The following is a 16,116-nucleotide window of genomic DNA, read 5'->3' on the forward strand; positions in this document are numbered from 1 at the left end:
AAAAAAGCTGACAGACCATATATTAAAAATTGTGAAGATCAATTTCTGAAACGTATTGACCACTGTCTGCACAATCTAATGTGTTTGTTTATGACAAAAGATTGTTAACCTTTGACCATATTTGTGGACAATACACTTTTTACATCTCCTGCTAGCACCCAGATGACAGAGGATTGAAATAATTTGCAATGACTGCAGACCGTTTACCTTCACCAGGTGAATAACAAAAAGTCCATTCTGCCTGGAGGATCCATAACGTATGAATCCATAGGGTAACTGTTGCCAATCAAAACCACCCAAGCTGGGAGCTCCTAGCTCCAGCAAACTGTCTGTTGCTCTGGTAGCAAGGCTGCTCTCCCAGGCTACTAGTCCAGTAACCACTACAAACACTGTCTCTGCTTAGCTCACTACAACATCATCTCTAGTCTTCTACAACAAGTGCATCCCAAACACAAGTGGCACTAAAGCAACTAACTCATTAGGCCTAAAAGCCGTACATATAGTCTATTCAAAACACAGAAAAGCCAACCGATTCCCTGCTGTTGACAAACAACCATTACAAAGGACATATAGTGTGCCGCGTTGTGCTCCACATTTGTTTTAGCACAAAAAATGCATCCTTACTGGAAAAAAAACAAGACCAGAGTTCAGATCATGGGGATGGTGGGGAGGAGACAGTAAAGACCTCATCAGGAAGAAGCAGGGTTCACTTAATTAAGACAGCCTAACGAAAGAGTATAGCGGCATTGTTCCTGTCATGGTTCCCGTGCCCCACTAGTTAGTAATCGAACTGATCAATGGATATGGGCAGTATTGTAATATTTGTTCCATGGCAAAAATGAAAACGTGGAGCACACTAAACTCTTCGGTCCTTTAAAAACCTGCTGTATGTAAAATAGTGTGTTATAGCTTGGAAAATAAATACATGTTGCTCTAGATGACAACATAATGATGTTTGTTTCCAACATTAAGGCTGTTTTCCTAAACAAGTCCGCTTCTTGTTTTGTTTCCTTGCCATGATACTAACGAGTATCGCAATACTGGTATTGTCCCGGCCTTCTTTTAAAGACTTTGCCAAATTCTGCTAAATAACATTTCAGGTTTTTAGGGTACAAAAACAAAGCCGGCTCTAATTTAATAGGATACCGTGTATTGGGGACAGTTTAAGAGGTGGCAGCATGACCAAAAACAAAACAGTGCTCCTCTCTTTCAGGCCGATGAAGAATGCAAATGTCTATATGTAAGCCTGTAATCTATAGTATTGAGAGCTCAGATCACAAGTGACAGCATCAAACACTCTTATTGCACTTCATAGCTATGCTTCCCTAAGGCTGCTTTTAGACAGGCAGACCAATTGTGAGATTTTTTTCAGTCATTGTTCAAAAGACCAATCGGATCAGCTCTGAAAAGATCTGATGCGATTGGTCAAAACACCAATTAGCAGGAAAAAAATAGAATTGGCTGCCTGTCTAAACACCCTAAATACTTAATTAGGAAAATACACATTAGTACAGAGTGCCCTCTTTTCTAACAATTGGAGGTAGTCGTATTCAAAAAGGATGTGGTAGTACCTCTCTGCTTGGTCATGCTGTCACATGATGAGTACCCCATAACTTATACCCAATTTATTTTAGATGTCAATGGCTGCATGTACACAGGCAGCCCAAAACTGATATTTTCCCAACTGATTGGTCTTTTGACCAATCAGATCAGCGCCTTTGCCAATAATTGGGCAACGCAGCCAATATAGCCTAGCTAGCTAACATTACATGTACCTCTTCACTTCGGAGGCCTCAGACCATCATTTGAACAGCTGCCTTGACTATTTTGAAGCCTCCTCAACTACCGTGACTTGTATGGCTTATCCTATAACTGGTCATACTTACACGTTAATGTTTACAATAACGTAGCTGGCAAATTGACTAAAATCTAGTCAGATTAAACAAATGAGAATCACCTAGCTAACGTTAGCACCAAAATAGAGAAAGGAGTTTGTTTGCACTCAAAAAGCTCTGACGGTCAGTCCCAAGTGAATTTCCCCTGCTTTTATAAATTAGCTCGCTTTGTCTAACCATCAGATGTTAACGTACCGGTAACTAGACGATTGTTGTCAAATTGTCGTGCATAGAACCTAAACGTTGTTTACATTTGAAAGGTTAGCTTTTGTACGATTGCCTGGTTACCCCATTGTGTGCCTCGGTATAACGCCGGTGGGTGTCCTCAGTCATAGATACAAATGTAATCCTAACACAGCCAGGCCTTGGTTAAGGTGGTGTGAGACGCCGCACAGACAAATGTGTTAGCTACTTTAGATGCGTCAAGCGAATTTAGCAAGCTACTAACGTTAGCTGTCTACGCCAACGAGAGTAGCTAGCCTTAGCCACAACTAAAACGTGATTTATTCACCTCCTAGTTATTTTCTCTACAATTTGTGACTAGCAACAGTAGCTAGCCAATGCAGCTAGCTAGATGGTTAATGTTAGCTAACCAGCCAACACAAATCACAACTCTAGAGAACGCAACTTTCGTTAAACTAGTAACGGGGAAGGCGTAATGACAGGAAACAAAAATTGTCCTCTACATAATGTGCAAATAACAATTGTAAGTTATGTTCACTTCGATAATTTCCTAATTGTTATTTAAACAAAGGCGTAGCTAGTTGGCTAGCTAGCCGTCTACAGAACGTCCGTCATGTGTTGCCAATTTGCTCGTTACGTTAACGTACTACTAGTTCACGTAGCTGGCTAACTTTATACCAGTAAAAACTAACGTTAGCGAGACTAGAAATATTAAGGCATCCACAAGAGACTGACTAACCGTTATTTACAATGTACAATAGTCGTTGGAGTATTCTCTTCTACGATCTGTAGCTAGTCAAGATCAGCAAGGATTAGTTTAGGTCTAGGAACAAACCAAGCCAAACAAAGCGCGGCCTTAAGGATTGTGGACAGAGCAAGATGCCTCGGCGTTTCCTACCGTCTCAACCAAAAGGGAAATATTTTCAACCCTAATTTTGAAAATGAACCTGACAACACGCAAACGTTTAACTTGAGTCAACAAGTCACGTAATTAACGTATGTCTGTAAAGGTTTGAAATGGGCCCAATTAGCTTAGCGACTACATTAAATGCATTACCTCTTTCCTGGTTGTTCCTTTCCGGCTGTACCGGGCGCGGCCTCGACACTCGCCTGGGTCTTCTGCTGGTTGCTCTGACGGAGTTCATTTGGGGTATTTAGAATTTAAAAGAAAAACCGAACCCTTCGCTACAGTTGGAACGACTTCTAAGCACGCAATCTAAAATGTTTTTTTCTTAAACATTGCTCAATAAGTCACCCCTTTCCTGCGGCTAGAGATTTTTTTTATATATATTTGCGTTGCCCCTGCAACCCTTGCTCAGCTGCGTTTTGCTATTGCAGGAGGAGCCATTAGCGCAGAGACCGTCCGACAACAAGAAAATTGAACATCAATCACATGGGAAGAACGTCCACCAATAGCACATCGTAGTTCGACGTTTTTTCTTGCTACTGCAAACATGAATGTGCGTCTGAAAATGGCTGAGAATGAAACAATAAAGCATATTATGGGCTCACGTTACCTCTGAACTATTATTAGCCTACTGTAGCCTAATCATCACTATTATGTGTGTTAGTACTAGGCTGGAACCAAACCCTACACACCCTGTGAGTCCTGTTCAGAACAGTCTTTCGAGATATATAGACATTCAGTACAGGGGGCTAGTAGACCACAATAGGGACTGAAGAACAAAGGTATATATGGCTAAAGAAGCCCACTCCATTTCAAAGTATTATTTGCCAATTCATCTCCTATCGGAAAATATAATTGGTCAATGTGGTTTCCTTCTGTTGTCTGAAGTAGAAGCCAGTATAGGTTTATTATTACAGTCCTGACATATCTGACACAATGCCTTGCATAACTATGTCTAAACAAGCACCTGATTGACTCCTGTAGGATAGACTGGACTACCCTTTTCTTTCCCCCCGACAACACAGGATTGTGCACAGGGTTTGGATAACAGGTGGGCTAGAGGGGTCATCAAATCAGGGCCCCTCAGAATAATTCTCATACCAATATGGCGCCCCCAAAATGTTCAAAGATATCGATGTCTGGGACCCATAAGACACCTCGTCAGGCACCCCAAGAGTCAATGTGTAATTCAAACCCTGAGTTTGTGGGCCACTGCCAGTCATTGACTCAGTGCTTAGAAGGAACAAATAAGCCTACAGACAGACATCACTACTCCTGTACATGGTCTTTCTCACAGTTCAGCTGTCTATGTAAATCAGTGTAATAAAAACATACTTTATCAATCACCAGTGTTGAACTTCACCTCACAGCTGAGGTCTTCTCCTTTGTGGTCAGCTGTCATTACTTTAAGTTCCTGACTGACAGCTGTATAGACCACATGTTGTGTGGTTGGTGGCTGGCTGACTGTGACCCAAATGGCACTCTATTCCCTATTTAGTGCACTACTTTTGAACAGGGACCATAGGTCATTTGGGATGCAGACACTGATGCCCATGGCAAATAGTGTCTGTAAGTAATTGGCATCTCTTGAACTACAACAAGAGGTGGCCACATTTTATGCATAGGGATTGATGGGTCTCTCTGACTGAGCATATCTGACTGAGCATATCTGACTGAGCACTGTTCCTAGGCCGTCATTGAAAATAAGAATTTGTTCTTAACTGACTTGCCTAGTTAAATAAAGGTAAAATAAAAAAATAAAAAATAAATATCCAGCAGTAGGCCGTCCTGCTGCTAATTCTGAGCTCTAGTGTTAATTATTGAGCGAATGCTCAGGTCTCATTGAATGCTCTTTGTACTTGTGTATTTGTCATAGTATGGTAAACATTCTGTGAGTTAGATATTGAGCTTCACTGCCTTTATTCAATGGGCAGTTTATTTGTGAAATTTCTGAACAAAGCTCATTCATGATTCAATATTTCAGTGAAATAGTGATCATTCAAGTGTTAATGTATGGGACCTTGAATGCAGTGTTTCTCCTATATTCATTTAGCGGTGGCGGGCCGCAAAATGTTGTCTCTGAGACCAAGAGGTGAGGCTCTAAAATCTTTGGTCGGAGGCCCCGCAATTGGCCATGTCCGCTCTACGCTAACTTTGCCACCGCTGCTGAAAAAAGTCCTAGGGGAAACACTGGAATGGCATCATGAATAATATACATTTGACTGAGAGGAGGTAGCCTATCTATTCATGCACTCCAGTCTAGTGAATGTTCACTCACAGATGGAGCCATATCGAGGCATCATGCTCTGATTTCCTCATTGCGAAGGGTTAGTAATGTCACGTAGGAAATAACGCCATCTGTTGGGAGGTAATGATGATGCCACATAAACCTCAAACCTAGGACTGCCCCCTGTGGTGTATTCATTAGTCAGACAATGTTGCTAACAGTTGCAAACTTTTGCAATTGAAGCTGTTTACTCCAAACCGAAAGATCAGGGGCGTATTCATTATGGAAACCGTATACCATTTAAGAAGCAAACGAAACGGGGAGGAACCTACCTGAATTTGTTCAATAGAAACTCTCGTTTACATTTTCCGTTGGAGTAAACGGTTTCTGTTGAAAAACTTTTTGCAACAGACTAATCATTTTGCAACAGAACCTGTGTAATGATTACACCCCAGATGTCATATAATGAAAAGAGGGACATATCACAGATGGATGCAAATCTTCAACTGATTTGTTTTTTCTAATTGTTCAATAATGTATGGGCTGTGGGAAGGGACTACTAATTGTTCCAGTCTCAGTCAGCTCCCTCTTTGACAACAGCACCATCAACAGCACCATCAACAAACTACAGCAGCAGTGAGATTCCCACTCTGCTTAAAGGCCCAGTGCAGTCAAAACCATGATTACCTGGGTTTTATATTTCCATACTATGAGGTTGAAATCATACTGTGAAATTGTGAAAATGATGATAATGCCCTTGTAGTGTGCGAGCTGTTTGAAAAGACCGCCTGAAATGTCAGCCTGTTTTGGTGGGAGGGAGTTTTGGCCTTCCATGGTGACATCACCATGCAGTAAATTAGTTAATAGACCAATAAGGAAGAGTTCCACATTTCTCAGCTAATTTTCTGTTTTCTCCTCCCCACTCAAACCATTCCCAGACAGTCTAGCAAAATTCTTGCTTGAGAAATTGCTCTTAGCTTAGAAACTATTTTTGTTTGTTTTTGACCATTTTAATGGAAAACAATCACAGTAAGGTACTTAATTGTTACCCAGCAATGATTTGATATTAAGATAAAACGGCTGCATTGGACCTTTAATCACTATCAAATGCACATCACACTATTGCTCTCGAGTGGCACAGCAGTCTAAGGCTCTTGAGGCGTCACTACAAACACCCTGGTTTGATTCCAGGCTGTATCACAACCAGCTGTGAATGGGAGTCCCATAGGGGGGTGCACAATTGGCACGGATTTGGCCGGTGTAGGCCGTCATTGTAAATAACAATGTGTTCTTAACTGCCTTGCCTAGTTAAATAAAGGTTCAATAAAAAATTGCTGTGTATTCCTTACATAATCTTATCTCTTTGCTGTAGTGTATAGCCATGAAAGAATATTTTGTAAGAGATGGCATTCCTTCATTCCTTGCATGTTCCCTGTGTGTGTGTGTGTGTGTGTGTTGTCCTGTCACACACACAATACACAACCTTAGAACACAATGTCAGTCTGTATTGCAATACCGTTTTACACCGGGGCCCAATGCTGGACATGATAACTTAAAACCCCCTAGGGTTGATGTCCGCGCCCCCACGGAAATGTAATTAGCGTAATAACAAAATCCCCATTAAAATCTGTCAGTTTAAACTAGAGATAAGCTAGAGAAGCCAGCAGAACATCCCACCTCAGATCCTGACCATAGCCTCGACATCACAGCAGGACAGATAAATGAAGAACCCCAAGCCCAGGGGTTCCCACGCTCTCCTAGCACCCCCATGTCAAACAAGCCACAGATTGTAATCCGTATGGACTCAAACGAGAAATATATACAAGAAAATACACTTTTTCCCAAACACAGTGTCTAAACTCTAGTGTCCAAACACCCAGCGTGCCCTAGACCTTCTGTACGAGGACCAATTAGGGACACCCAGCCAAATAATGATAAACACAGGCACAGCACTCAAGGCAATGATTGAAAAGGCTTCTTCTACTTTCCTAAACGCACAAGTGGTTATCTCCACCCTGCTACCACAAAAAGACTTCTACCCTGCTACCATACAGCGGGTAAACGCAAGTATTTCCCGTGACTGTGCCTCAAAATCGAATGTTTACCTGGCCCACCACTCCACCCTGGACTTGAACAGCCTTTACGACCAGGTCCACCTATACAAGGCAGCAGTGCCCACTTTCGCCAGGACCCTAAAGGACATCGCCCTCAACCGCAGTCCCAACACCTCACAGGAGCAACAGATCAACGGACACCCCGCCCAGACCAGCGAGACACTCTCCCAGACATGCGGGACCCCCCAGGACGTACACCTAGAGGATCCACGGTGAGAGGACCTACATCCAGACCACAGCACCACCAGCCACATCCACATCCACATCTTAACCAATCAATACTCCCCCAAACCAACCATGCCCACACCTCACCTCAGGCCCACTCAGATCAGACCTATGCCCCTCCTGCCCCCCAACCCTGCAAAGAGGGCCTCAACATGAAAATCACACATACGCCCAGGCCGTGAGCAGGCAAACAGAAGCAACCCCACTCTTACACTAGCCCAAGCCAATGGCATGTATCCGATGCTCAGCAGGCTCTGCTCACACTTACTGGTCTGAGGCCAAACCACAGGACTAACAACATTGGACACTTTATGGAACACAAAGCCTTCACTATCTCATCCTGGAATATCCAAGACCTGAGGTCATTTGCCTTTGGCCTAAAGAGCAGGAACCTGGAATTCACCAAAGAAATTTGAAATACAGACATTGTCATCCTACAAGAAACATGGTATAGAGGAGACGGACCCACTGGTTGCCCTCTAGGTTACAGAGAGCTGGTAGTTCCATCTACCAAACTACCAGGTGTGAAACAGGGAAGGGACTCTGGGGGGTATGCTAATCTGGTATAGAACAGACCTAACTCATCTATTATTTATTTATTTATTTATTGTATTTCACCTTAATTTAACCAGGTAGGCCAGTTGAGAACAAGTTCTCATTTAAAACTGTGGCCTGGCCAAGATAAAGATAAACTACACGAAGTTACACATAAACAAACGTACAGTCAATAATACAAAAGAAAATACAAACAATTACAATTATTACATGAACTATTACATTAATCAAAACAGAAACATTTGGCTTGAAATTCAAAAGGACATTTAATTTTTTAAACTAGGAAAGTCAGTTAACAACAAATTCTTATTTACAATGACGGCCCACCCCGGCCAAACCCAGATGATACTGGGCCAATTGTGCGCCACCTTATGGGACTCCCAATCACGGCCAGATGTGATGCAGCCTGGATTCGAACCAGGGACTGCAGCGACGCCTCTTGCACTGAGATGCAGTGCCTTAGATTGCTGCGCCACTCAGGAGCCCAATGATCTCAACAGAGAAAAATGTCCTCCTGTGTGCTACCTATAGTCCCCCCCACTAGAATCCCCATACTTTAATGAAGACAGCGTCTTCATCCTAGAGGAGGACATCAATCCTTTCCAGGGACAGCTACTAGTCTGTGGTGACCTAAATCCCAGAACTGGACAAAAACCTGACACCCTTAACACACAGGGGGACAAACACATACTGTACCTGGAGGTGACAGCATTCCCTCTCACATATGCCCCTCCCCCCTTAGACACAACTACGACAACATAACCAGCAAAAACACGTCACAACTCTTGCAGCTATGTTGCATGCTGGGTAAGTGCATAGTCAATCGTAGGCTTCGAGGGGACTCCTACGGTAGGTACACCTATAGCTCATCTCTTTGCAGTAGTATTGTAGACTACGTTATCACCAACCTCAACCCAGAGTCTCTCAGAGCGTTTACAGTCAGCCCACTGACACTCTTATCAGATCACAGCAAAGTCACAATCTACTTGAACGGAGTAAAAATCAAGCATGAGGCATCAAAGCCGAACAAACTACATACTATTAAGACATTGTATAGATGGAAGGAGGGTAGTATATTAACCTATCAACAAACAATTGGCCAACAACATAACTTAGAAGTAGAAAGCCTGAACAATATATTTGACCTTTCAGCTGACATATCAAATGTTCTGGCAGAAAACCTAAGACAACTAACAATGAGAAATGGTTTGATGAAAAATGTAAAAACCTAAGAAAGAAATTGATTAAACCTATCCAACCAAAAACACAGAGAACCAGAAAACCTTAGCTTACGCCTTCACTATGGTGAAACACAAAAACAATACGGAAATACACAAAGAAAAAAGAAGGAACAGAATGACAGAAAACAGCTCATTGTGACTGAGGAATCCATAGAATCAAATCACTTCCGGGAAAATTGGAACACACTAAACAAACAACAACACAAAGAGCTATCTATCCAAAATTGAGATGTATGAATAAACCACTTCTCCAACCTTTTCGGCCATTTAACAATGAACCAAGGGCAAAAAACATATAGCAGTGCATTCAGAAAGTATTCAGACCCCTTGACGTTTTCCACATTTGGTTACTTTACAGCCTTATTCTAAAATGGATCAAATCAAATACATTCCTCATCAATCTATACACAATACCCCATAATGACAAAGCGAAAAGTTTTTTTGAAATGTTTGCTAATTTATTAAATGTAAAAAACAGAAATACCTTATTTACATAAGTATTCAGACCCTTTGCTATGAGATTCGAAATTGAGCTCAGATGCATCCTGTTTCCACGGATCATCCTTGAGATGTTTCTACAACTTGATTGGAGTCCACCTGTGGTAAATTCAATTGATTGGACATGATTTGGAAAGGCACACACCTGTCTATATAAACTCCCACAGCTGACAGTGCAGGTCAGAGAAAAAAACAAGCCATGAGGTCAAAGGAATTGTCCGTAGAACTCAGAGATACGATTGTGTCGAGGCACAGACCTGGGGAAGGGTACCAAAAAATGTCTGCAGCATTGAAGGTCCCCAAGAACATAGTGGCCTCCATCATTCTTAAATGGAATAAGTTAGGAACCACCAAGACTCTTCCTAGAGCTGGCCGCCAGGCCAAACTGAGCAATCGAGGGAGAAGGGCCTTAGTCAGGGAGGTGACCAAGAACCCGATGGTCACTCTGACAGAGCTCCAGAGTTTCTATGTGGAGATGGGAGAACATTCCAGAAGGACAACTATCTCTGCAGCACTCCACCAAATCAGGCCTTTATGGTAGAGTGGCCAGACGGAAGCCACTCCTCAGTAAAACGCACATGACAGCCCACTTGGAGTTTGCCAAAAGGCACCTAAAGACTCTCAGACCCTGATAAACAAGATTCTCTGCTCTGATGAAACCAAGATTGAACTCTTTGGCCTGAATGCCAGGCGTCACGTCTGGAGTAAACCTGGCACCATCCCTACGGTGAAGCATGGTGGTGTTAGCATCCTGTTGTGTGGAAGTTTTTCAGCGGCAGGGACTGGGAGATTGGTCAGGACCAAAGGAAAGATGAACGGAGCAAAGTACTGAGAGATTCTTGATGAAAACTTGCTCCAGAGCGCTCAGGACCTCATTCTGGGGTGAAGGTTGCTCTTCCAATAGGACAACAACCCTAAGCACACAGCCAAGACATTGCAGGAGTGGCTTCGGGACAAGTCTCTGAATGTCCTTGAGTGGCCCAGCCAGAGCCCGGACTTGAACCCAATCGAACATCTCTGGAGAGACCTGAAAATAGCTGTGCAGCGACACTCCCCATCCAACCTGACAGAGCTTGAAAGGATCTGCAGAGAAGAATGGGGGAAACTCCCCAAATACAGGTGTGCCAAGCTTGTAGCGTCATACCCAAGAAGGCTCGAGGCTGGAATCACTGTCTAAGGTGCTTCAACAAAGTACTGAGTACTGAATACTTATGTAATTGTGATATTTCAGTTTTGTATTTTTTATGAATTTGTTCAAATTTCTTAAAACCTGTTTTTGCTTTGTCATTATGGGGTATTGTGTGTAAATTGGTGAGGGGGGGAAAAACAATTTAATCCGTTTAAGAATAAGGCGTAACGTAACAAAATGTGGGAAAAAGGCCAGGGGTCTGAATACTTTCCAAATACACTGTACATGATAATTTACAAAACTTAGAATCAGCTATTAAAGACTACCAGAACCCACTGGACTCTCCAATTACATTGGTTGAGCTACAGGATTAAATGAAAACCCTCCAACTCAAAAAGGCCTGTGGTGTTGATGGTATACTAAACAAAATTATAAAAGTATAGACCACACATTCAAATGGGCTATTCCTAAACTCTTCAACATCATCCTCAGCTCTGGCATATTCTCTAATATTTAGAACCAATGCCGGATCACCCCAATCCACAAAACTGGAGACAAATTTGACCCCAATAATTACCTTGAACTATGCGTCAGCACCAATCTCAGAAACAATCCTCTACAGTATCATCAAATCAAATCAACGTTTATTTGTCACGTGCGCCGAATACAACAGGTGTAGACCTTACAGTGAAATGCTTACTTACCAATAGTGCAAAAAAGGTGTTAGCGTGAACAATAGGTACATAAATAAAGAAATAAAAACAACAGTAAAAAGACAGTGGAAAACAGTAGCAAGGCTATAAAAGTAGCGAAGCTACATACAGACACCGGTTAGTCAGGCTGATTGAGGTAGTATGTACATGTAGATATGGTTAAAGTGACTATGCATATATGATGAACAGAGAGTAGCAGTAGCGTATAGAGGGGTTGGGCGGTGGTGGGTGGCGGGTGGTGGGTGGCGGGACACAATGCAGATAGCCCGGTTAGCCAATGTGCGGGAGCACTGGTTGGTCAGGCCAATTGAGGTAGTATGTACATATGTACATCAAACAGCAGACTCCAACATTTTCTCAGTGAAAACAATGTCCTGAGCAAATGTCAAAATTGGCTTCTTACCAAAATACCGTACAATAGACCATGTGTACACCCTGCATACCCTTATTATACAAACAAACAAAACAAAAGCAAAGTCTTCTCATGCTTTCTTGATTTCAAAAAAGCTTTTTGCTCATTTGGCAAGAGGGTATGCTATACAAAATGATGGAAAGCGGTGTTGGGGGGGAAGCATATGACATTTAAAATGAATGTACACAAACAACAAGTGTGCAGTTTGAAATGGGCCATAAACACACAGATGTCTTCCTCGGGCAGTGGGGTAAGACAGGATGCAGCTTGAGCCCCACCCTCTTCAACATTACATTTACATTTACATTTAAGTCATTTAGCAGACGCTCTTATCCAGAGCGACTTACAAATTGGTGCATTCACCTTATGATATCCAGTGGAACAACCACTTTACAATAGTGCATCTAACTCTTTTAAGGGGAGGGGGGGGTTAGGAGGATTACTTTTATCCTATCCTAGGTATTCCTTAAAGAGGTGGGGTTTCAGGTGTCTCCGGAAGGTGGTGATTGACTCCGCTGACCTGCGTCGTTGAGGGAGTTTGTTCCACCATTGGGGTGCCAGAGCAGCGAACAGTTTTGACTGGGCTGAGCGGGAACTGTACTTCCTCAGAGGTAGGAGGCGAGCAGGCCAGAGTGGATGAACGCAGTGCCCTGTTTGGGTGTAGGGCCTGATCAGAGCCTGAAGGTACGGAGGTGCCGTTCCCCTCACAGCTCCGTAGGCAAGCCATGGTCTTGTAGCGGATGCGAGCTTCAACTGGAAGCCAGTGGAGAGAGCGGAGGAGAGGGGTGACGTGAGAACAACATGTATATCAATGAATTGGCGAGGGCACTAGAACAGTCTGCAGCACCTGGCCTCACCCTACTGGATTCATAAATCAAATGTCTACTGTTTGCAGATGATCTGGTGCTTCTGTCCCCAACCAAGGAGGGCCTACAGCAGCACCTAGATCTTCTGCACAGATTCTGATAGACTTGGGCCCTGACAGTGAATCTCAGCAAGACAAAAATAATTGTGTTCCAAAAAAGGTCCAGTAACCAGGAAACACATACACATTCTATCTAGACACTGTTGCCCTAGAGCACACACCTACCTCAGCTCATACATCAACACCACAGGTAACTTCCACAAGGCTGTGAACGATCTAGGAGACAAGGCAAGAAGGGCCTTCTATGCCATCAAAAAGGAACATAAAACTCAACATCCCAATCAGGATCTGGCTAAAAGTACTTCAATCAGTTATCAAACCCATTGCCTTCTATGGTGGTGAGGTCTGGGATCCACTCACCAACCAATAAGTCTCGAAATGGGACAAACACCCAATTGAAAAAATATACTTAGTGTACAACGCAAAACCCCAAACAATCCATGCAGAGCATAATTAACAGAATATCCACTAGTTATCAAAATCCAGAAAAGAGCTGTTAAATTCTACAACCACCTAAAAGGAAGTGATGCCCACACATTCCACCATAATGCCCTCAGCAACAGAGAGATGAACCGAGAGAAGTGTCCCCTCAGCCAGCTGGTTCTGGGGCTCTGTTCACAAATGCAAACAGACCCCACAGAGCCGCAGGACAGAAACACATTTGGACCAACCAAATTATAAGAAAGCAAAAACATAACTATTTGACACACTGGGAAAAAATCAATCAAATAACAGAGCAAATTGGAATACTATCTGACCCTAAACAGAGTACACAGTGACAGAATACCTGACCACTGTGACTGACCCCAAATTTAAGAAAATTCTTGACTATGTACAGACTGAGTGAGCATAGCCTTGCTATTGAGAGGCCGCCATAGGCAGAAGACAGGCTATGTGCACACTGCCCACAAAATGAGGTGGAAACTTAGCTGCACTTCCTAAACTCCTGCCAAATGTATAACCACAGTAGAGATGTAAATTCACACAGATCACACAGACCCACAAAGAATTTCAAAACAAGTCAAACATTGATAAACTCCCATATTTGTTAGGCAAAATACCACAGTGTGCATTCACAGCAGCATGATTTGTGGCCCATTGCCATGAGAAAAGGGCAACCATTGAAGAACTAAGAACATTGTAAATACAACCTATATTTATCTGTTTATTTATTTTCCCTTTCAAACTTCAACTACTTTCACATTGTTACAACACTGTACATAGCCAATAATATAACATTTGAAATGTCGATATTCTTTTAAAACTTTTGTGTGTGTAATGTTTCCCTTGTTTATTTCCCTTTTGTTTACTGTCTATTCCATTTGCTTTGGCAATGTAAACATATGTTTCCCATGCCAAAAAAGCCGTTTGAATTGAATTGTTTTTTTGCTTTGGATGCGTCTCAATCCACTGCATTCGCCGATGTCGCTCATCCGCACCTGTGGTGAAAGTTGACAGAGCTAGAGCAATGTTTGTCAAACCATGAGACATCCCAAAAAATCATCCTTCTCACAAAATCGTCTGTAGCGTCTGAACGGTTTGTCTATAATGAACCCTCTATGGAAAGTTGAGACTCTCACGAACACCATGGTGTTGCTCAATGACCCCAACAAGCATCTTGGGACTCAAGTCGATCTGTCAACTTCTGTCTGTAGCGTCCGAACAGTTGGGGCTACACACTATGACCTCTCAGTGTGAAGGTGAGACTCTCACGAACAGGGCTTAGAGTGTAATGGGAGTAGACAGTATTTTCCTGGTTAATAACCCATTACTATCTACACATGAATAAAACAGATTTATCTGTGTTACATCACCAAGTTTAGAAGTAAACTCATTGATAAAAGAATGTTTCACTACTAGAGGATACTACTGTATTATCTAGGTCTAAGACTATAATTATATATCAGCTAAGAGTTTTTAAAATCCCCTAAAGTCAATGTCCGTGCCCCAGCGCAAATCTAATTAGCATAATAATCCATCTCACATAGCCGCATGCGGTGGTTTAACACTTTTAACCTTTAACGAGGCAAGTCAGTTAAGAACAAATTCTTATTTCTAATGACGGCGTACACCGGCCAAACCCAGACAACACTGGGCCAATTGTGCGCCGCCTTATGGGACTCCCAATCACTTCCGGTTGTGATACAGCCTGGATTCAAACCAGGGTATCTGTAGTGCCGCCACTAACACTGAAATGCAGTGCCTTAGAACGCTGCGCCACTCGAGAGCCCTTAAAACAATTCCATATAGGTTAGTAGAACCCCCCGGCTTAGACAGGGTTGACTGTTTAGTGTATCGCTCAGATATAGGACAGACACTTTTTTTGTGGGGACTATAGTTGTTCCATCTATTGAATCTGTTATTCAGTGCATTTGTATGGGCTAATAGCAGTAAGGCCAAAAATAATTCCTCATCAAATATTATTTTTGATACTTCAAGGGGTCTTAAAATTAGAACCATCACAACAAAGTGCTTACCTCCTTAGTTTAGAAATAAATTATTTTGACCGTTTTAACCACGTTAGCACTCTGTTTTTAAGTAATAAATAAAATGTGTTCCACATTTTAAAGGAGAATGACACAAAAAAATACTTTTGGGACAATGGGACCTATAATTATTTGCATTTCAAAAGTCACTTCTGACCTCCATTACATTTTAGTGATTGCCTCCTCTAAACACCAGGTGGCGATGTTGATCACCATTTTATTACTAAAGCATGATCCCTTGACTTTCGGGTTTCATAACCAATGACTGAGTTTACACAGGCAGCCCCATTCTGATATTTTTTCCACTAATTGGGCTTTGACCAAATCACAGATCTTTTCACATCAGAACTGTTTGGGAACTGATCAAATTTGTAAAATAACAAACAAATGGGGCTGCCTGAGTCACACATTTTTGGTTGTTCATGTGTAGTTTATGGAATGCATAATTATTTTTCAAATGCACCAGATGTCAATGTTATTTTGGATTTGTGATCAGTGCCTCAGATGAAACAGTCCATTTATCCTGATATATCCTTTGATTAGACAGAAGTTTCTTTATAATAGTCCATTCATCAAAGTAAACAATAACATGAAAAAACACAAAAA

At 42.2% G+C, this 16,116-nt stretch overlaps 1 protein-coding gene across 1 annotated transcript in view; it reads right to left on the reverse strand.

The window, feature by feature from the left end:
* Positions 1-3,358, reverse strand: part of LOC111968061 (F-box only protein 11-like) — a 36,617-nt gene extending 33,259 nt beyond the window's left edge. Inside the window, 1 exon segment of the mRNA XM_023993591.2 lies at positions 3,136-3,358. Within this exon segment, the coding sequence (XP_023849359.2) occupies positions 3,136-3,223 (88 nt within the window). The 5' untranslated portion in view covers positions 3,224-3,358.
* Between the last annotated feature and the right edge of the window lie 12,758 nt (positions 3,359-16,116).

The sequence above is a fragment of the Salvelinus sp. IW2-2015 genome, linkage group LG8, assembly GCF_002910315.2.
Source record: "Salvelinus sp. IW2-2015 linkage group LG8, ASM291031v2, whole genome shotgun sequence".
NCBI classification, from domain to species: Eukaryota; Metazoa; Chordata; class Actinopteri; order Salmoniformes; family Salmonidae; genus Salvelinus; species Salvelinus sp. IW2-2015.